At 38.9% G+C, this 22,859-nt stretch overlaps 1 protein-coding gene across 1 annotated transcript; it reads right to left on the bottom strand.

Annotated features, from left to right (window-relative positions):
* Nucleotides 1-10,379: 10,379 nt before the first annotated feature.
* On the bottom strand, nt 10,380-21,730 carry LOC115194706 (uncharacterized; the record flags this gene model as incomplete). The annotated part of the gene is made up of 3 exons (XM_029754608.1): nt 21,231-21,730; nt 19,013-19,462; nt 10,380-10,405 (listed from the first exon to the last, which is right to left on the bottom strand). Coding segments are annotated over exons 1-3 (642 nt in total), but the record flags the coding sequence as incomplete, so codon positions are not given.
* Between the last annotated feature and the right edge of the window lie 1,129 nt (nt 21,731-22,859).

Raw genomic sequence — 22,859 nt, forward strand, 5'->3', positions numbered from 1 at the left:
TTGTGCAAGACAGCCACCCGAAAAACCAGAGGTGTATACTACAAAGCATGTGCCTGAGTTAGCTAGCTAATTAGCCTAAATATTCTTAATTTACAAAAATATATTTAAGCTTGAAATGGGCATGGTCAGTTTGACCCAACCAAAAACACATATCAAACTTTAGCTTTCTCAATCAACCTTATTTTTGGTTGTTTATCAAAGTTATTGAGTTATTGGACCTACTTTGCATTATAAACTGGGTGGTTCGAGCCCTGAATGATGATTGGGTAACAGCCGTGGTATATCAGACCGTATACCACCGGTATGACAAAACATTTATTTTTACTGCTCTAATTACGTTGGTAACCAGTTTATAATAGCAATAAGTCACCTCTGGGATTTGTGGTATATGGCCAATATAACACGCGATGCGTCGTGCCTAAGAACATCCCTTAGCCGTGGTATATTGGCCATATACTACACCTCCTTGTGCCTTATTGCTTAATGATACCCCTCAGTCAGTGGAGGCTGGTGGGAGGAGCTATAGGAGGACGGGCTCATTGTAATGGCTGGAATGGAATTAATGGTTTCCACATGTGATATGTTTTACACTATTCCATTGATTCCATTCCAGCCATTACAATGAGGCTGTCCTCCTATAGCTCTTCCCACCAGCCTCCACTGCCCTCAGTAGTAAAGTAGTAAAGGGAAACTAGAACTACATGTAGACCAACAGTGGTTTTCATCAGTATAGGATGATGTGGGAGAATCAATTGATCATCAGGAGTCGACTGTTTATCATTATTCCATATACGAGATTAAATCAATATCATCAATGAGCAACATTAGGACCAAATGTATTAAAATAAATTTTCTGGAAAGTATCACTACCATTTTTAATGAATCAATAACATCCGTCAAACATGATCTCAATACCCTGAGAGACATTCCAAAACAAATGACCAGATATTCCAGTTTCTAAGAACGTGAAAAAAATCAACAGACATTGAACAGCATATCTGTGAGATTCTCATAATACAGTGAACTACTTTTTGACCATTACCTCATCATTCAAATCAAATCAAACTTTATTTATATAGAACGTTTTACAAAAACTAAATCCATCACACATTTATTTATCTCGACCCAACAGCATGAATGATCCAGAGTTGCTTTGCTTTCCTAAGACTGTTGTCTACACCTTGCCTTAGTTTCAAGGTTGTTGACGTTCACATCACTGAGAACCTGACATGGAACCACAACACCACCACATGGTCAAAGAGCAATTGAGAACATCCTGATCGGCTGCATCACAGCCTTGTTATTCTACTGTTATTCTACTGTTCTATTGTTATTCTACTGTTATTCTACTGTTATTCTACTGTTCTATTGTTATTCAACTGTTATTCTACTGTTATTCTACTATTATATTGTTATTCTACTGTTATTCTACTGTTCTATTGTTATTCTACTGTTATTCTACTGTTATTCTAATGTTATTCTACGGTTCTATTGTTATTCTACTGTTATTCTACTGTTATTCTACTGTTATTCTACTGTTCTATTGTTATTCTATTGTTATTCTATTGTTATTCTACTGTTATTCTACTGTTCTATTTTTATTCTATTGTTATTCTACTGTTCTATTGTTATTCTACTGTTATTCTACTGTTATTCTACTGTTCTATTGTTATTCTACTGTTATTCTACTGTTATTCTACTGTTCTATTGTTATTCTACTGTTATTCTACTGTTATTCTACTGTTCTACTGTTATTCTACTGTTCTATTGTTATTCTACTGTTATTCTACTGTTCTATTGTTATTCTACTGTTATTCTACTGTTCTATTGTTATTCTACTGTTATTCTACTGTTCTATTGTTATTCTACTGTTCTATTGTTATTCTACTGTTATTCTACTGTTATTCTACTGTTATTCTACTGTTCTATTGTTATTCTACTGTTATTCTACTGTTATTCTACTGTTCTATTGTTATTCTACTGTTATTCTACTGTTATTCTACTGTTATTCTACTGTTATTCTACTGTTCTATTGTTATTCTACTGTTCTATTGTTATTCTACTGTTATTCTACTGTTCTATTGTTATTCTACTGTTCTATTGTTATTCTACTGTTCTATTGTTATGCTACTGTTATTATACTGTTTTATTGTTATTCTACTGTTATTCTATTGTTATTCTACTGTTATTCTACGTTTCTATTGTTATTCTACTGTTATTCTACTGTTATTCTACTGTTCCATTGTTATTCTACTGTTATTCTATTGTTATTCTACTGTTATTCTACTGTTATTCTACTGTTATTCTATGGTTCTATTGTTATTCTACTGTTATTCTATTGTTATTCCATTGTTATTCTACTGTTTTATTGTTAGTCTACTGTTATTCTACTGTTCTATTGTTATTCTACTGTTCTATTGTTATTCAACTGTTATTCTACTGTTATTCTATTGTTATTCTACTGTTATTCTACTGTTATTCTACTGTTATTCTACGGTTCTATTGTTATTCTACTGTTATTCTACTGTTATTCTACTGTTCTATTGTTATTCTACTGTTATTCTACGGTTCTATTGTTATTCTATTGTTATTCTACTGTTATTCTATTGTTATTCCACTGTTCTATTGTTATTCTGTTATTCTATTGTTATTCTGTTATTCTACTGTTCTACTGTTATTCTACTGTTTTATTGTTATTCTACTGTTATTCTACTGTTATTCTACTGTTCTATTGTTATTCTACTGTTATTCTACTGTTCTATTGTTATTCTACTGTTATAATTTGTTATTCTACTGTTATTCTACTGTTCTATTGTTATTCTACTGTTATTCTACTGTTCTATTGTTATTCTATTGTTATTCTACTGTTCTATTGTTATTCTATTGTTATTCTACTGTTCTATTGTTATTCTATTGTTATTCTACTGTTCTATTGTTATTCTACTGTTATAATTTTGTTATTGTACTGTTATTCTACTGTTCTATTGTTATTCTACTGTTCTATTGTTATTCTACTGTTATTCAAGTGTTCTATTGTTATTCTATTATTATTCTACTGTTATTCTACTGTTATTGTTATTCTACTGTTTTATTGTTATTCTACTGTTATTCTATTGTTATTCTACTGTTATTCTATTGTTATTTTATTGTTTTATTGTTATTCTATTGTTGTATTGTTATTCTACTGTTATTCTAATGTTTTATTGTTATTCTACTGTTATTCTATTGTTATTCTACTGTTATTCTACTGTTTTATTGTTAATCTACTGTTATTCTATTGTTATTGTACTGTTGTTCTATTGTTATTCTACTGTTATAATTTTGTTATTGTACTGTTATTCTACTGTTCTATTGTTATTCTACTGTTCTATTGTTATTCTACTGTTATTCAAGTGTTCTATTGTTGTTCTATTGTTATTCTACTGTTATTCTACTGTTTTATTGTTATTCTACTGTTATTCTCTTGTTATTCTACTGTTATTTTATTGTTTTATTGTTATTCTATTGTTGTTGTATTGTTATTCTACTGTTTTATTGTTATTCTACTGTTATTCTATTGTTATTCTACTGTTATTCTACTGTTATTCTACTGTTATTCTATTGTTATTCTACTGTTATTCTACTGTTATTCTATTGTTATTCTACTGTTATTCTATTGTTATTCTACTGTTATTCTACTGTTATTCTACTGTTTTATTGTTATTCTACTGTTATTCTACTGTTTTTCTATTGTTATTCTACTGTTATTCTACTGTTATTCTACTGTTCCATTGTTATTCTACTGTTATTCTATTGTTATTCTACTGTTATTCTACTGTTATTCTACTGTTATTCTATGGTTCTATTGTTATTCTACTGTTATTCTATTGTTATTCCATTGTTATTCTACTGTTTTATTGTTAGTCTACTGTTATTCTACTGTTCTATTGTTATTCTACTGTTCTATTGTTATTCAACTGTTATTCTACTGTTATTCTATTGTTATTCTACTGTTATTCTACTGTTATTCTACTGTTATTCTACGGTTCTATTGTTATTCTACTGTTATTCTACTGTTATTCTACTGTTCTATTGTTATTCTACTGTTATTCTACGGTTCTATTGTTATTCTATTGTTATTCTACTGTTATTCTATTGTTATTCCACTGTTCTATTGTTATTCTGTTATTCTATTGTTATTCTGTTATTCTACTGTTCTACTGTTATTCTACTGTTTTATTGTTATTCTACTGTTATTCTACTGTTATTCTACTGTTCTATTGTTATTCTACTGTTATTCTACTGTTCTATTGTTATTCTACTGTTATAATTTGTTATTCTACTGTTATTCTACTGTTCTATTGTTATTCTACTGTTATTCTACTGTTCTATTGTTATTCTATTGTTATTCTACTGTTCTATTGTTATTCTATTGTTATTCTACTGTTCTATTGTTATTCTACTGTTATAATTTTGTTATTGTACTGTTATTCTACTGTTCTATTGTTATTCTACTGTTCTATTGTTATTCTACTGTTATTCAAGTGTTCTATTGTTATTCTATTATTATTCTACTGTTATTCTACTGTTATTGTTATTCTACTGTTTTATTGTTATTCTACTGTTATTCTATTGTTATTCTACTGTTATTCTATTGTTATTTTATTGTTTTATTGTTATTCTATTGTTGTATTGTTATTCTACTGTTATTCTAATGTTTTATTGTTATTCTACTGTTATTCTATTGTTATTCTACTGTTATTCTACTGTTTTATTGTTAATCTACTGTTATTCTATTGTTATTGTACTGTTGTTCTATTGTTATTCTACTGTTATAATTTTGTTATTGTACTGTTATTCTACTGTTCTATTGTTATTCTACTGTTCTATTGTTATTCTACTGTTATTCAAGTGTTCTATTGTTGTTCTATTGTTATTCTACTGTTATTCTACTGTTTTATTGTTATTCTACTGTTATTCTCTTGTTATTCTACTGTTATTTTATTGTTTTATTGTTATTCTATTGTTGTTGTATTGTTATTCTACTGTTTTATTGTTATTCTACTGTTATTCTATTGTTATTCTACTGTTATTCTACTGTTATTCTACTGTTATTCTATTGTTATTCTACTGTTATTCTACTGTTATTCTATTGTTATTCTACTGTTATTCTATTGTTATTCTACTGTTATTCTACTGTTATTCTACTGTTTTATTGTTATTCTACTGTTATTCTACTGTTTTTCTATTGTTATTCTACTGTTATTCTATTGTTATTCTACTGTTATTCTACTGTTATTCTACTGTTATTCTATTGTTATTCTACTGTTTTTCTATTGTTATTCTACTGTTATTCTACTGTTATTCTATTGTTATTCTATTGTTATTCTACTGTTATTCTACTGTTATTCTATTGTTATTCTACTGTTATTCTACTGTTATTCTATTGTTATTCTATTGTTATTCTACTGTTATTCTACTGTTATTCTATTGTTATTCTACTGTTATTCTATTGTTATTCTATTGTTATTAAATTGTTATTAAATTGTTATTCTACTGTTTTATTGTTATTCTACTGTTATTCTATTGTTATTATACTGTTATCCTATTGTTATTCTACTGTTATTCTACTGTTTTATTGTTATTCTATTGTTATTCTACTGTTTTTCTATTGTTATTCTACTGTTATTCTACTGTTATTCTATTGTTATTATACTGTTATTCTACTGTTATTCTATTGTTATTCTACTGTTATTCTATTGTTATTCTACTGTTCTTGTGTTATTCTACTATCATTCTATTGTTATTGTATTGTTATTGTATTGTTATTCTACTATCATTCTATTGTTATTGTATTGTTATTCTACTGTTCTATTGTTATTCTACTGTTATTCTACTGTTATTCTACGGTTCTATTGTTATTCTATTGTTATTCTATTGTTATTCTACTGTTTTATTGTTATTCTACTGTTATTCTACTGTTATTCTACGGTTCTATTGTTATTCTACTGTTTTATTGTTATTCTACTGTTATTCTATTGTTATCCTACGGTTATTCTACTGTTATTCTATTGTTATTGTTTATTTTTTATTTTCTTATTTTCTTGCTATACTTTATTTACTTCGCCACCATGGCATTTTTTTGCCTTTACCTCCCTTATCTCACATCATTTGCTCACATTGTATATAGTCTTGTTTTTTTCTACTGCATCATTGATTGTATGTTGTTCTACTCCATGTGTAACTCTGTGTTTTTGTATGTTGTCGAACTGCTTGGCCAGGTCGCAATTGTAAATGAGAACTTGTTCTCAACTTGCCTACCTGGTTAAATAAAGGTGAAATAAATAAAAATAAATAAATAAAATTGTACTGTTCTTTTGTTATTGTACTGTTATTCTATTGTTATTCTACTGTTATTCTATTGTTATTCTATTGTTATTCTATTATTATTCTATTGTTATTCTACTGTTATTCTACTGTTATTCTACTGTTGTTCTACTGTTTTTCTATTGTTATTCTACTGTTCTATTGTTATTCTATCATTCTATTGTTATTGTATTGTTATTCTACTGTTATTCTACTGTTATTCTATTGTTATTCTACTGTTGTTCTATTGTTATTCTACTGTTCTATTGTTATTCTACTATCATTCTATTGTTATTGTATTGTTATTCTACTGTTATTCTATTATTATTCTACTGTTATTCTATTGTTAATTGACTGTTATTCTACTGTTATTCTATTGTTACTGTATTGAGCATACATTTTTGTACTTACTTTTTTATTTTATATTGTTGTTGTCAAGAGGTGAACCAAGAGGTAAGCATGTCATTGTACTGTGTATTGTACACCAGGGCTGTTCAATGGGCAGGATTCAGTTATGCTGAGCCACGGGGCACAGGCTGTTACGTCAACAGGTCGAAAGCAGGGAGGGTGGAGATCCCTTCTCAAATGGAACAGTAATCTGTGCTGCTCAGTCATGTTGTGAACAAGGCAGGATGGTCCAGAAACAGAAACATCTCTTTTCCATCAAATAAATGTTAGAATAATCAACCTTAATTCATTGGCAGATAAAAGCTTAAAATAAATTACTTTTGCATATGAAAACACAGAATCCTACTCATTATTCCATGCGCTTCTACATCACTTTGCTTTGAGCCGACTTCGCCGTAGGCTTTGATCGGGGCACCTGGGTCACACAGGGGAGGCAACCTGGTTACAAAACCAATACAGTCAACTTTCACTCGGTGTAAAACACCTACACGGGCGCCCGGGCCAGATTAATAGAACCACCTGTGTCCATCCTGGAGGGACAAAACACTTCTGGTTTCTAATCAAGGACTAATTCAAACAAGGGACACCCATCTTCTGAAAAAATATATTTTTGTCCTGATTTCTTTCTTTGTGGATGTAATTTACACTCTTTAGCAGATGAGCCTTACAATTGAATATTTTACCAAAGACTGAGCAACCATGTTGTTTATCTCCTATGTGAGTCAGTTTATGCTTCCCTAGGTCGCCCTTCTGACTAAAGCTTTTCCCACAGTCACCAAAGATAAATGTTTTCTCTCCTGTGTGTATCCTCAAATGCCTGGAAAGATATCCTTTGTATTTGGAAGGTCTTGCCACGGACAGGGCAGGGGATCCCCACCCTGACAGATACGGACATAGACATTCAGTTTACAGGTGGAGTTGTAGCATTCCTTGCAGAAGCTGCATTCACTGGGTATCTTCTTGGGGAGAGTCACATGCCTCTGCAGGTCAGCTTTCAGAGCAAACATTTAAAAAAGCATAGATGCTGTTGTGCCCTTGAGCAAGGCACTTAACCACCCCACAACAACTGCTCCAAGGGTGGTGGAGTACGGCAGCCCCCCCGCTCCAACCTCATATATAGGTTGGAGCGGGGGAAGTCGAATTTCCTTTGGACTTTGTGTAGAATTACTTACCTTCAAATTTGATTTACATACAATGTTTTGCAAAAGTCAATTGATCGCACATCTGTATTTCTGTAACCCAAAGCATGAATGATCCAGAGTTAAGATAGCTTTAAAATAAGCAGATAAGACAAACTTTACTGTCCATTTAGTTTAAACTGAATGCAAATGTGTCGTTGGCACTCTGAGTTACAATAAAAGGATGAAAACAGACATAAAACATACACAAACACATTAAACAGTTACATGTCAGACTGAAATGTCAGAATGAAACAAAAAAATAAACATCACTGAGGGGTACCAGAATTGTAATTGAGAACACTCAATCAGGGATTTGTATACCATGATCAGTGTGAGTTTGCTTGCATTAAAATGTCATACTATCTTAAGTAGGGAAAGAAACGGCCTTGCCTTTTTGTAGATGAGGTCAGTGTTTTACTGGAAGTTTGTGGTCGAAAATTGTCCCCAAGTATTTAACATGTGTGACTTGCTCCACGTCCTTCCATGGTGACCATGCTCTAGAGAAGGGCCTCTGTTTTCCCCAGCGTTCTTTCCTCCAAGGCACAGTTCAGTCTTGGTGACGTTGAGGTCAAGGAAGCTATTGTCAAACCACGTCAAGAGGCAGTCAATGAACTGGGAGTAGCTGGAGATGGACTTGACCTCCAGGCAAGTAACCAGAGCCATGTCGTCTGCATATTTGATGAGGGCCATATCACTGTTGCTTCCTAAGAGATTTGTCCACATCCTGCCTTTTGATTCACTTACCTGACAGACAATCTCTTTGTCCTAATGTTCTTCCCTCTTTCAGTTTCTGTCCTGTTTTCTTCCTTTGTGGATTTTATCCACATGCCTCAGCAGATGAGATTTATGAGTGAATCCTTTACCACAGACGGAGCAGCCATGTGGTTTCTCTCCTGTGTGAGTCAGTATATGCCTCCTTAGGTCCGCCTTCTGATAAAAGCTTTTCCCACAGTCACCACACCTGTATGGTTTCTCTCCTGTGTGAGTCCGTATATGTTCAGTTAGGTGCCCCTTCTCATCGAAGTTTTCCCCACAGTCTCCACAGCGAAAGGAATTATCTCTGCTGTGAGTCCGTATATGCGTGGTTAAGTTCCCCCTCTGATTGAAGCTTTTCCCACAGTCTCCACAGCTAAATGGTTTCTCTCCTGTGTGAGTCCGTAAATGCATGTTTAGGTTCCCCCTCTTATTGAAGCTTTTCCCACAGTCACCACAGCTAAAAAGTTTCTCTCCTGTGTGAGAAAATATATGTATCTTAAGAGACCCTTTATGCCTGAAGCTTTTCCCACAGTCACCACAGATAAATGGTTTCTCTCCTGTGTGAGTTCGTATATGCATGGTTAAGACCTCCTTGCGATTAAAGCTTTTCCCGCAGTCTCCACAGCTAAATGGTTTCTCTCCTGTGTGAGTCAGTCTATGCATGGTTAGGTGCCGCTTGAGCCCAAAGCTTTTCCCGCAGTCTCCACAGCTAAAAGGTTTCTCTCCCGTGTGTGTCAGTTTATGAATGCTTAGGTTCCCCTTCTGACTAAAACTTTTCCCACAGTCACCACAGCTAAAAGGTTTCTCACCTGTGTGAGTCAGTTTATGAACAGTAAGGTGTCCCTTCTGACTGAAGCTTTTGCCACAGTCATCACAGCTATATGGTTTCTCTCCTGTGTGAATCAGTAAATGTTCAGTTAGGTTCCCCTTCTGATTGAAGCTTTTCCCACAGTCACCACAGATAAAAGGTTTCTCTCCTTTGTGAATCCTCATGTGCCTGGACAGATCTCCTTTGTATTTGAAGGTCTTGCTACAAACAGGGCAGATATAGGGTTTCCCACCATGACAGAGTCGGACATGGGCCTTCAGTTTACAGGTGGAATTGTTCTGTTTATTGCAGAAGCAGCATTCACTGGGTCTCTTCCTGGGGAATGTCATATGCCTCTGCAGGTCAGCTTTCAGAGGAATCGTTTTACCACAGTCACGGCAGTGGTGAATTTTTCTAGACGTGGTGCTGGGTTTGGAACAGTGTTCCCCCAATGTTGGGCTGGGATCCAATGGTGGGCTGTTGTCAAGTCCTACTGGGTCATTGCTTACGGCTGAGCTGTGGCTGCAGGCAATGTTTTGATTATCTGGAGGGTCACAGGGAATGTCTAAACCACTTAAGTGGGTCGCAGTGACAAAAGGTGTGAGATCCACTGGTTTAGAGTCACTCTCTCTGTTCTCCACAGTCTGGGTTTGGGGAAGAGTCAAGGACTGAAGTGGGTCCTCTTGATCACATTCACTTTTCACACAGGAAGGAGTCAATATGGAGTCTTTGGTAACAAAGAGCCCTTGAAGCTGCTCTTCCTCCTGACTGGTCCTGACTTCCTCCTGTTCCTCTTTAATCTGTATGGGCTCTGGGTCCTCCTGCCCCAGACTGGGGCTCCACTCCTGCTCACAGTGCTGCTGCTCAGGGGGAACCTCCTCTTCAGAGACAGAGAGCGGCAGGGAGTCTGGAGGGAAGGAGAGGAGGAGCAGACGTTATTTATAACAGAATTTGGAATCACTCACAAATTTTAGATCTCTATGACATTAAATTTCAATGTTTTTCCTTAGCATGGATCTCTATGATCTATACAGCCTGAGTGCAGATAGCTAGCTAGGTATTTGGTTCCTTAGCATGGATCTCTATTATCTATACAGCCTGAGTGCAGATAGCTAGCTAGGTATTTGCTTCCTTAGCATGGATCTCTATGATCTATACAGCCTGAGTGCAGATAGCTAGCTAGGTATTTGCTTTCCTTGACACAAGCCATATAGGTGGTGGGTTAACATGCCTACTATTGAACACACTGTAGCTAATGTGTATAAAAGTTCCACCGACACCGTCTAACCCTTAACATTCCTTGCACAACTGAAAAATAGTGTATGTTTTAGAGGATCGAAGGACCATGATTGGCATAAGAACCTTAGGTTAAGCTTAGCAACCACTACAGCATGTCTGATCAGAACAGGGATGAGGCGGATGTCCAGGTTAAGGAGGGTTTAATGGGAAGAGATGTCCAGGTTACAGAGGGTTCAATGGGAAGAGATGTCCAGGTTAAGGAGGGTTTAATGGGAAGAGATGTCCAGGTTAAGGAGGGTTTAATGGGAAGAGATGTCCAGGTTAAGGAGGGTTTAATGGGAAGAGATGTCCAGGTTAAGGAGGGTTTAATGGGAAGAGATGTCCAGGTTAAGGAGGGTTTAATGGGAAGAGATGTCCAGGTTAAGGAGGGTTTAATGGGAAGAGATGTCCAGGTTAAGGAGGGTTTAATGGGAAGAGATGTCCAGGTTACGGAGGGTTCAATGGGAAGAGATGTCCAGGTTAAGGAGGGTTTAGTGGGAAGAGATGTCCAGGTTAAGGAGGGTTTAATGGGAAGACATGTCCAGGTTAAGGAGGGTTCAATGGTAAGAGATGTCCAGGTTAAGGAGGGTTCAATGGTAAGAGATGTCCAGGTTACGGAGGGTTCAATGGGAAGAGATGTTCAGGTTAAGGAGGGTTTAATGGGAAGAGATGTCCAGGTTAAGGAGGGTTCAATGGTAAGAGATGTCCAGGTTAAGGAGGGTTTAATGGGAAGAGATGTCCAGGTTAAGGAGGGTTTAATGGGAAGAGATGTCCAGGTTAAGGAGGGTTCAATGGGAAGAGATGTCCAGGTTAAGGAGGGTTCAATGGGAAGAGATGTCCAGGTTAAGAGGGATTTAATGGGAAGAGATGTCCAGGTTAAGGAGGGTTCAATGGTAAGAGATGTCCAGGTTACAGAGGGTTCAATGGGAAGAGATGTTCAGGTTAAGGAGGGTTTAATGGGAAGAGATGTCCAGGTTAAGGAGGGTTCAATGGTAAGAGATGTCCAGGTTAAGGAGGGTTCAATGGGAAGAGATGTCCAGGTTAAGAGGGATTTAATAGAAAGAGATGTCCAGGTTAAGGAGGGTTCAATGGGAAGAGATGTCCAGGTTACGGAGGGTTCAATGGGAAGAGATGTCCAGGTTAAGGAGGGTTCAATGGGAAGAGATGTCCAGGTTACGGAGGGTTCAATGGGAAGAGATGTCCAGGTTAAGAGGGATTTAATAGAAAGAGATGTCCAGGTTAAGGAGGGTTCAATGGGAAGAGATGTCCAGGTTAAGGAGGGTTTAATGGGAAGAGATGTCCAGGTTAAGGAGGGTTTAATGGGAAGAGATGTCCAGGTTAAGGAGGGTTCAATGGTAAGAGATGTCCAGGTTAAGGAGGGTTTAATGGGAAGAGATGTCCAGGTTAAGGAGGGTTTAATGGGAAGAGATGTCCAGGTTAAGGAGGGTTCAATGGGAAGAGATGTCCAGGTTAAGGAGGGTTTAGTGGGAAGAGATGTCCAGGTTAAGAGGGATTTAATGGGAAGAGATGTCCAGGTTAAGGAGGGTTCAATGGTAAGAGATGTCCAGGTTACAGAGGGTTCAATGGGAAGAGATGTTCAGGTTAAGGAGGGTTTAATGGGAAGAGATGTCCAGGTTAAGGAGGGTTCAATGGTAAGAGATGTCCAGGTTAAGGAGGGTTCAATGGGAAGAGATGTCCAGGTTAAGAGGGATTTAATAGAAAGAGATGTCCAGGTTAAGGAGGGTTCAATGGGAAGAGATGTCCAGGTTACGGAGGGTTCAATGGGAAGAGATGTCCAGGTTAAGGAGGGTTCAATGGGAAGAGATGTCCAGGTTACGGAGGGTTCAATGGGAAGAGATGTCCAGGTTAAGAGGGATTTAATAGAAAGAGATGTCCAGGTTAAGGAGGGTTCAATGGGAAGAGATGTCCAGGTTAAGGAGGGTTTAATGGGAAGAGATGTCCAGGTTAAGGAGGGTTTAATGGATGGGAACAGGGATGAGGCTGTCCCCGCCCTCAGTCCACCTGGTTGTGCTGCTGATTCAATTTCTGTTGTTTTGTCTGTGGCTATAAACCCTGATGTGTTCACCAGACGTGCTACCTTGCCCCGGACCTGCGGTTTTCGACCCTCTCTCTTCCACTCTACCGCGCCTGCTGTCTCGACCTTTGAATGATCGGCAATGAAAAGCCAAGTGACATTTACTCCTGAGGTGCTGACCTGTTTCACCCTCTACAACCACTGTGCTTATTATTTGACCCTGCTGGTAATCTATTAATGTTTTAACATATTGAAGAACAGCCAGATGGACTGGCCACCTCTCAGAGCCTGGTTCCTCTCTAGGTTTCCTCCTAGGTTCTGGCCTTTCTAGGGAGTTTTTCCTAGCCACCGTGCTTCTACATCTGCATTGCTTGCTGTTTGGGGTTTTAGGCTGGGTTTCTGTATAAGCACTTTGTTACATCAGCTGATGTAAAAAGGGCTTTATAAATACATTTGATTGATTGATTTAATGGAAAGAGATGTCCACATTCAAACACACACATGTGAACACTGTTGGTTCAGATAACTGAGAATCCTATCCAGTGAGAAGTAATACTAAAACGTAGATTATAGTATTGCTATATTTTATGCCCCCATTGAAAACACTCTGAGGTACCTGCTATACAGGTGAGGTACCTGCTATACAGGTGAGGTACCTGCTATAGCCTTCCCCGTAGCTCAGTTGGTAGAGCATGGTGTTTGCAACACCAGGGTTGTGGGTTCGATTCCCACGGGGGGCCAAGTACGAAGAAAAAAAAAATGTATGAAATGAAAATGAAATGTATGCATTCACTACTGTAAGTCGCTCTGGATAAGAGCGTCTGCTAAATATGTAAAATGTAATACAATACAACAGGCATTGGTCCAGTCACAATCCAATGAACCAAACAGGCTAATTGGTTCGTAGACATGCTAAACGTGGGTAAATGTACTAAATTAACAGTACAAGAGTGTAGGTACATCTAAATTACATAAACAGAATATACAAGTGCGATTTACACCCATTGAAATAGCCAACCAGCACCACAAAATGACTAACGCTAACATCGCTAGCTAGCATGCTAAATGCCCATTCATTCTTAATGCAAATGCTAACGCTAACACTAGCGGAAGTGTATGAGCTAACTAACAAGCTCAACACAATTATTTACAACAGAAGCTACTTGACAAATTCACAAGACAAAGATCTCTTGGAACTATAGTTTAGCTGCACGCTCAATAAACAATCAGAACAGCAAGGTACACTACATGACCAAACGTATGTGGACACCTGCTGAGTACACTACATGACCAAACGTATGTGGACACCTGCTGAGTACACTACATGACCAAAAGTATGTGGACACCTGCTGAGTACACTACATGATCAAAAGTATGTGGACACCTGCTGAGTACACTACATGATCAAACGTATGTGGACACCTGCTGAGATCACTACATGACCAAAAGTATGTGGACACCTGCTGAGTACACTACATGACCAAACGTATGTGGACACCTGCTGAGATCACTACATGACCAAAAGTATGTGGACACCTGCTGAGTACACTACATGATCAAAAGTATGTGGACACCTGCTGAGTACACTACATGATCAAAAGTATGTGGACACCTGCTTGTCGAACATCTCATTCTAAAATCATGGGCATTAATATGTAGTTGGTCTCCCCTTTGCTGCTGTAACAGCATATAGTTTAGCTGCACGCCATATAACCATCAGAACAGCAAAGGTACACTACTGCTGAGTACAACTGAGCACTACTACTGTAGTTGATCCCCATCTTTGCTGCTGTAACAGCCTCCACTTTTCTGGGAAGGCTTTCCACTAGATGTTGGAACATTGATGGTGGGATTTGCCTCCATTCAGCCACAGCTGCATTAGTGAGGTTGGGCACTGATGTTGGGCGATTAGGCCTGGCTCGCGGTTGGTGTCCAACCCAATTCATCCCAAAGTTGTTTGATGGGGGTTGAGGTCAGGGCTCTGTGCAGGCCAGTGAAGTTCTTCCACGTTGATCTTGACAAACCATTTCTGTACGGACCTCACTTGTGCTCTAGGGAATTGTCCTGCAGAAGCACGAAACGGCCGTCCCCAAACTGTTGCCACAAACTGGAAGCACAGAATCGTCTAGAACAGTGGTCACCAACCTTTTCTGAGTCAAGATCACTTTCGCAGTCAAAAAGAAAGCTGAGATCTACTGCTCTGTTGTTGTTTTTTTACATTAACCTCACACAAACAGTTTTGTAGGAATGAGGTTTGGGCAGTAGGCCTAATACATTATCACAGCATATTGGCTATATGATTGGCCTGCCAATATTATTAATCTGACCATATTATATTTAAAAACTCGAGCTTTCAAAATAGATCAGTTGGTTTAGCACTTGTGAGGCACTGTGGAGCATGAATTTAAATAATTTCCTTTTTTTATTTTACTGGACTGATGGTACCTGCATCTGATGGTCAACGAGGTCACATCACCACATCAGTGATCTTCAGGTGGAAAAGTCGGAGCTCTAGAAAGACGCCTGAGTTTCCGACTTGGAATTCCGAGTTGGATGACCGTTCAAAATTATTTTTGTTTTGTAAAAGTGTTGAATAAAAACAGTGACAGTGCTGAATATAAACATAAACTCACTCATAAAAACCGCAGCTCTTTGCTGTATTCGTTGACAGTCTCTCTGTGGTCATGTTTCAAAAGATATTAAATCTTACGTAAGCTAGTAGCCTATTAAACTTGGCTGTTGCCAGGGTCATGGAAGCTCTGTAGCCACGGTGATTTGACCTATCCGATTGGGCAGCGCAGTAGGTGCACTTGATTTAGTCACAGATTTGCCGGTCCGCCAGGTAGGCGGAGTTTGTCTCATGGGAACACTTTGCTTACCCGGTGCGCAGGACTTTTCAATCAAGTGCACCTACCAGCAACAGCTCAACACGATTTTAAAAAGAAAAGTAACACAAGCCTTTATCTTTGGTTGGCTTTTCTACAGAAATGTTTGGTGATCGACTAAGACCGGTTGGCGACCACTGGTCTAAAATGTCACTCTATGCTGTAGCGCTAAGATTTCCCTTCACTGGAACTAAGGGGCCTAGACCGAACCATGAAAAACAGCCCCACACCATTATTCTGCCTCCACCAAACTTTACAGTTGGCATTGGGGCAGGTAGTGTTCTCCAGAGAACGTGTTTCCACTTCTCCAGAGTCCAATGGTGGCGAGCTTTACTCCACTCCAGCCGACGCTTGGCATCGCACATGGTGATCTTAGGCTTGTGTGCGGCTGCTCGGCCATGGTAGTGAGTGTTGCGACAGATGACATACAATTTTTAAGCAAAACGCTCTTCAGCACTCGGCAGTCCCGCTCTGTGAGCTTGTGTGGCCTACCACTTCGCGGCTGAGACGTTGTTGCTCCTAGACATTTTCACTTCACAATAACAACACTTACAGTTGACTGGGGTCAGCTCTAGCAGCGCAGAAATTTGACGAACTGACTTGGAAAGTTGGCATCCTATGACGGTGCCACGTTGAAAGTCAATGAGCTCTTCAGTAAGGCCATTCTACTGCCAATGTTTGTCTATGGAGATTGCATGGCTGTGTGCTCGATTTTATACACCTGTCAGCAACAGGTGTGGCTGAAATAGCCAAATCCACTAATTTGAAGGGGTGTCCACATGCTGCTGTATACATACTGTATGTGACATCAGGAGGACAAGCAGCAAGAGGGAAAATGTAGTGCTCGTCAGGATAGGGAAATCACCTAGAGAATGACAGAGGCCTCTAGTGACCAAAAGGCAGTATTACCATGGGCAGCGCCATTAAGGGCTTCCACCATTTTAATACAGTCAAGTGGGAGGGACTTCCAACTTCATTGGGTGATCCCTCCTGGTGACCCTGTTGGGAGTCTTAACCTGGACCAGAGACATTATGCTGATAGGGGGCACAGGGGCATGCAGTGTCCAGCTGTGACGTCATCTCTCAGAGCAGTCATCCCTCAGGGTCTCAATGCTGCCACCTACTGTATGTCATCTCTCAGGAAAAGTGGGTGTGTCGAAAGGAGTGGGCGTTTCGAAAAGGACCATATAAGGAGAAGTGGGCGTTTCAAAAAGGACCATATAAGGAGAAGTGGGTGTTTAGAAATGAGTATTTTAACACTAGAAGCACTTCAATTTCATAACTACTAGAACCGCTATGACTTGATATTTATATTTATTTATTTATTGAATGTTTGTTTATTCCATGTGTAACTCTGTGTTGTTGTTAGTGTCGCACTGCTTTGCTTTATCTTGGCCAGGTCGCAGTTGTAAATGAGAACTTGTTCTCAACTAACCTACCTGGTTAAATAAAGGTGAAAAATAAAACACCATTTTAAAAAAAAGTATTATTATTTATTTTTTGATAACTGAAATTCCTTACCGTCATCTCTGCAGACCATAACTAACGTCCGATAACCCAAAGGTCTCGAGTGTGCACCTTTCAAAAGCCCCACTTCTCCTTATATGGTTCCTTTCTAAACCCCCATTTTTCCACAGAGATAAACTGGTAGCTGCATAGAGACTTGGAAGGATGACTGCTCGGAAAGTATTCAGACCCCTTCACTTTTTCCACATTTTGTTACGTTACAGTCTTATTCTAAATTTGATTACATTTTCCTCATCAATCTACACATAATATCCCATAATGACAAAGCAAAAACAGTTTTTTTTTTTTGGTATTTGTAAAGTTATTTTGGATGATAATTAAGTTTAGTGTTCAAGGTTTCCAAATCTGTATAGCAATCAAGGATCAATTGTTCCTACACTGACCAAAAATATAAACGCAACATGTAAAGTGTTGGTCCCATGTTTCATGAGCAGAAACAAAAGATCCCAGAAATTGTCCATATGCACAAAAAGCTTATTTCTCTCAAAAAGTTTTCACAAATTTGTTTACATCCCTGTTAGTGAGCATTTCTCCTTTGCCAAGATAATCCATCCATCCGACAGGTGTGCAATATCACGAAGCTGATTAAACAGCATAATCATTACACAGGTGCACCTTGTGTTGGGGCCAATAAAAGGCCACTATAAAATGTGCAGTTTTGTCACGAACCCAATGCCACAGATGTCTCAACTTGAGGGAGCATGCAAATGGCATGTTGACTGCAGGAATGTCCACCAGAGCTGTTGCCAGAGAATTAAATGTTAATTCCTCTGCCATAAGCCACCTCTAACATAATTTTAGAGAATTTGGCAGTACGTCCAACCGGCCTCACAATGGCAGACCATGTGTATGGTGTCGTTGGGAGAGCGGTTTGGTGATGTCAACATTGTGACCAGAGTGCCCAATGGTGGCGGTGTGGTTACGGTATGGGCAGGCATAAGCTACGGACAACGAACACAATTGCATTTTATCTATGGCAATTTGAATGCACAGAAATACCTTGACGAGATCCAGAGGCCCATTGTGGTGCCATTCATCTGTCACCATCACCTCATGTTTCAGCATAATAATGCACGGCCCCATGTCACAAGGATCTGTACATAATTCCTGGAAGCTGAAAATGTCCCAGTTCTTCCATGGCCTGCATACTCACCAGACATGTCACCCATTGAGCATGTTTCGAATTCTCTGGATCGACGCGTACGACAGCGTGTTCTAGTTCCCACCAATATCCAGCAACTTCTCACAGCCATGGAAGAGGAGTGGGACAACATTCCACAGACCACAATCAACATCCTGATCACCTCAATGCGAAGGAGATGTGTCGCACTGCATGAGGTAAATGGTCACACCAGATACTGACTTGTTTTTTAAACCACGCCTCTATTTCTTTTTAAAGGATATCTGTGACCAGTCATGTGAAATCCATAGATTAGAGCCAAATTTATTTATTTCAATTGACTGATTTCCGTATATACATTTTAACTCAGTAAAATATTTGAAATTGTTGCATGTTGCGTTGATATTTTTGTTCAGTATAGACAGAGCGTATCACACTTGACCAAACCATCATCCTCAGCTAATCAATAGGAACGGTTTAGCACCAATGTAGCACTGGAGTCAGAATGGCAACATAAATGTGTGGAGCTGCTGTCCAAGCAAAGGGAAAGCACAGCCACGTCGGGGCTAAAACCACTTCTACAAAATGTTGAAATGGTGATCACAAAGCCTAAACAGTTTATTAATTTACTAGAACTGTAGCTAACTATCAGTAGATATACATACGAACCTATTCTACATAGTTTTATCTCTGGTGTCCTCCGCAGCAGTCTCCGTAGCAGATCATTCTCTTCCTGGTACTCTGCTACAGTTTCCTCAACCGCACCAAGAATCTCCACAGCAGCAGATGCCGTTAAACATTCATTTAACAACACACGAAACAACTGTAGTTTAGACGTTTTCAGTGGACTGAGAGTTGGGTGTTCAGCTAGAATGGCTTCTTGATGTGGGTTCTCCTGATCACATTCACTTTTCACACAGGAAGGAGTGAATATGGAGTCTTTGGTAACAAAGAGCCCTTGAAGCTGCTCTTCCTCCTGACTGGTCCTGACTTCCTCCTGTTCCTCTTTAATCTGTATGATCTCTGGGTCCTTCTGTCCCAGACTGGGGCTCCACTCCTGCTCACAGTGCTGCTGCTCAGGGGGAACCTCCTCTTCAGAGACAGAGAACTGCAGGGAGTCTGGAGGGAAGGAGAGGAGGAGCAGAGGTTACCTATACAGACTTTAGACATGCCTGAGTCACAATGCCATTTCAAAATGCTTTTGTTGACTCAGACAAAAAAACATGTTTATATATGTTCCAATATGAAAAAACAGATATAGAAACATTGACATTCACTGCAGTGTTGAATGGAAACTCAAATGTAGAGGACAAAACAAAACTTAACTTTCATATTCAGAAAAAACGAAAATATTATGAACAGTCAGTGAAAAGTCATAAGCATGCCACATCGACTCGGTACTGGTACCCTGTGTATATATCCATACTGGTACCCTGTGTATACAGCTATACTGGTACCCTGTGTATACAGCTATACTGGTACCCCAGTATACAGCTATACTGGTACCCCAGTATACAGCTATACTGGTACCCTGTGTATACAGCTATACTGGTACCCTGTGTATACAGCTATACTGGTACCACAGTATACAGCTATACTGGTACCCCGTGTATACAGCTATACTGGTACCCTGTGTATAAAGCTATATTGGTACCCTGTGTATACAGCTATACGGGTACCCCAGTATACAGCTATACTGGTACCCTGTGTATACAGCTATACTGGTACCCTGTGTATACAGCTATACTGGTACCCCAGTATACAGCTATACTGGTACCCCGTGTATACAGCTATACTGGTTCCCTGTGTATACAGCTACACTGGTACCCTGTGTATATATCCATACTGGTACCCTGTGTATACAGCTATACTGGTACCCTGTGTATACAGCTATACTGGTACCCTGTGTATACAGCTATACTGGTACCCTGTGTATACAGCTATACTGGTAACCCTGTGTATACAGCTATACTGGTACCCTGTGTATATAGCTATACTGGTACCCTGTGTATACAGCTATACTGGTACCCTGTGTATATAGCTATACTGGTACCCTGTGTATACAGCTATACTGGTACCCTGTGTATATAGCTATACTGGTACCCTGTGTATACAGCTATACTGGTACCCTGTGTATACAGCTATACTGGTACCCTGTGTATACAGCTATACTGGTACCCTGTGTATACAGCTATACTGGTACCCTGTGTATACAGCTATACTGGTACCCCGTGTATACAGCTATACTGGTACCCTGTGTATACAGCTATACTGGTACCCTGTGTATATATCCATACTGGTACCCCGTGTATACAGCTATACTGGTACCCTGTGTATACAACAGTATTGTTACTCATTGTCAGAGTTCTCCACAGGATTTTTTAACAAGGTGGTGCTACTGAGTAAGAGGGCAGTGCATCACTCTGGACTCAGACATTTTTGCGTTTTCTTACACCTGTAACTGCAATCTAAAACAAAGAATGTCCTAATATGACACATGTTTTACATAGTGGAGCATTCAGTCCACAAGATGGAGCAGCGCCTCTCACATTATTTGGGGAGAACCCTGATTGCATATTTATTCTTAGTGTTATCTTCATTATTTTGTCTCTCTGCATTGTTGGAGGGACATAAGTAAGCATCTCACTGTTAGTTTGTGCTTGTTTACGAAGCATGTGACAAATACAATTAGATTTGAAGGCTTTAGATAAGTAATCAAATATGCAGACAACTATTTAATCATAGGCCTACGTAATAATTGTTCATGGCTTTAATGGTTTATTTAATCTAGTAAATTACACATTCGCAGATAAAAGCTTGATTGCTGTAGTCCTGTAGACCAATATATACAGTAGGTAGAACATCTCAATAACATCTAAATACGTACCTGTTCTACATAGTTGAACCTCTGATGTGATCTCCAGCAGTCTCCGTAGCCGATCATTCTCCTCCTGGTATTCTACTACCGTTTTCTCAACTGCACCAAAAATATCCACAGCAGCCGTCGTTAAACGCTCATTTAAAAACATACGAAACAACTGTAGTTTAGACATATTTCAGACGACTGGGAGTTGGGTAGCCTATTTAGTCTTTCTTTACTCCACAAAAATAACGTTCAAAATCAAAACAAAGTCACCTCAGAGAGGAATATGTGAAACGAGAGGTTACACTCTCGCCAAAATCTGTCCAAAATAATCCCGTTACGTTTCAATGGGTTTATTTCGGACCTAATCTTGTCGCCTGCATTCCTACTTTTGGGACAACGACTTCTATTGTCTGGACTGAGTGACATGAGCATCTCATCGATAAATACAGATCTCTGTTCACCTCCAGTCCTACTTCCGTGTTCCAGTCGAGGAATGATGTTAAATTCCTTGGTTCTTCTGGAACCCGGAAACAGACAACAGCGTCGCCAGATGGATGGGGGTTTATTATTGTGCAAGACAGCCAGCCGAAAAACCAGAGGTGTACAGTGGGGGGGGGGGGGGAGTATTTGATCCCCTGCTGATTTTGTACGTTTGCCCACTTACAAAGAAATGATCAGTCTATAATTTTAATGGTAGGTTTATGTGAACAGTGAGAGACAGAATAACAAAAAAAAGTCCAGAAAAATGCATGTCAAAATTGTTATAAAATTATTTGCATTTTAATGAGGGGAAATAAATATTTGACCCCTCTGCAAAACATGACTTAGTACTTGGTGGCAAAACCCTTGTTGGCAATCACAGAGGTCAGACGTTTCTTGTAGTTGACCACCAGGTTTGCACACATCTCAGGAGGGATTTTGTCCCACTCCTCTTTGCAGATCTTCTCCAAGTCATTAAGGTTTCGAGGCTGACGTTTGGCAACTCGAACCTTCAGCTCCCTCCACAGATTTTCTATGGGATTAAGGTCTGGAGACTGGCTAGGCCACTCCAGGACCTTAATGTGCTTCTTCTTGAGCCACTCCTTTGTTGCTTTGGCCGTGTGTTTTGGGTCATTGTCATGCTGGAATACCCATCCACGACCCATTTTCAATGCCCTTGCTGAGGGAAGGAGGTTCTCACCCAAGATTTGACAGTTCATGGCCCCGTCAAATGATGCGGTGAAGTTGTCCTGTCCCCTTAGCAGAAAAACACCCCCAAAGCATAATGTTTCCACCTCCATGTTTGACGGTGGAGATGGTGTTCTTGGGGTCATAGGCAGCATTCCTCCTCCTCCAAACACGGTGAGTTGAGTTGATGCCAAAGAGCTCCATTTTGGTCTCATCTGACCACAACACTTTCACCAGTTGTCCTCTGAATCATTCAGATGTTCATTGGCAAACTTCAGACGGGCATGTATATGTATTCTTGAGCAGGGGGACCTTGCAGGCGCTGCAGGATTTCAGTCCTTCACGGCGTAGTGTGTTACCAATTGTTTTCTTGGTGACTATGGTCCCAGCTGCCTTGAGATCATTGACAAGATCCTCCCGTGTAGTTCTGGGCTGATTCCTCCCCGTTCTCATGATCATTGCAACTCCACGAGGTGAGATCTT

Source organism: Salmo trutta, chromosome 5 (genome assembly GCF_901001165.1).
Source record: "Salmo trutta chromosome 5, fSalTru1.1, whole genome shotgun sequence".
Taxonomy (NCBI): Eukaryota; Metazoa; Chordata; class Actinopteri; order Salmoniformes; family Salmonidae; genus Salmo; species Salmo trutta.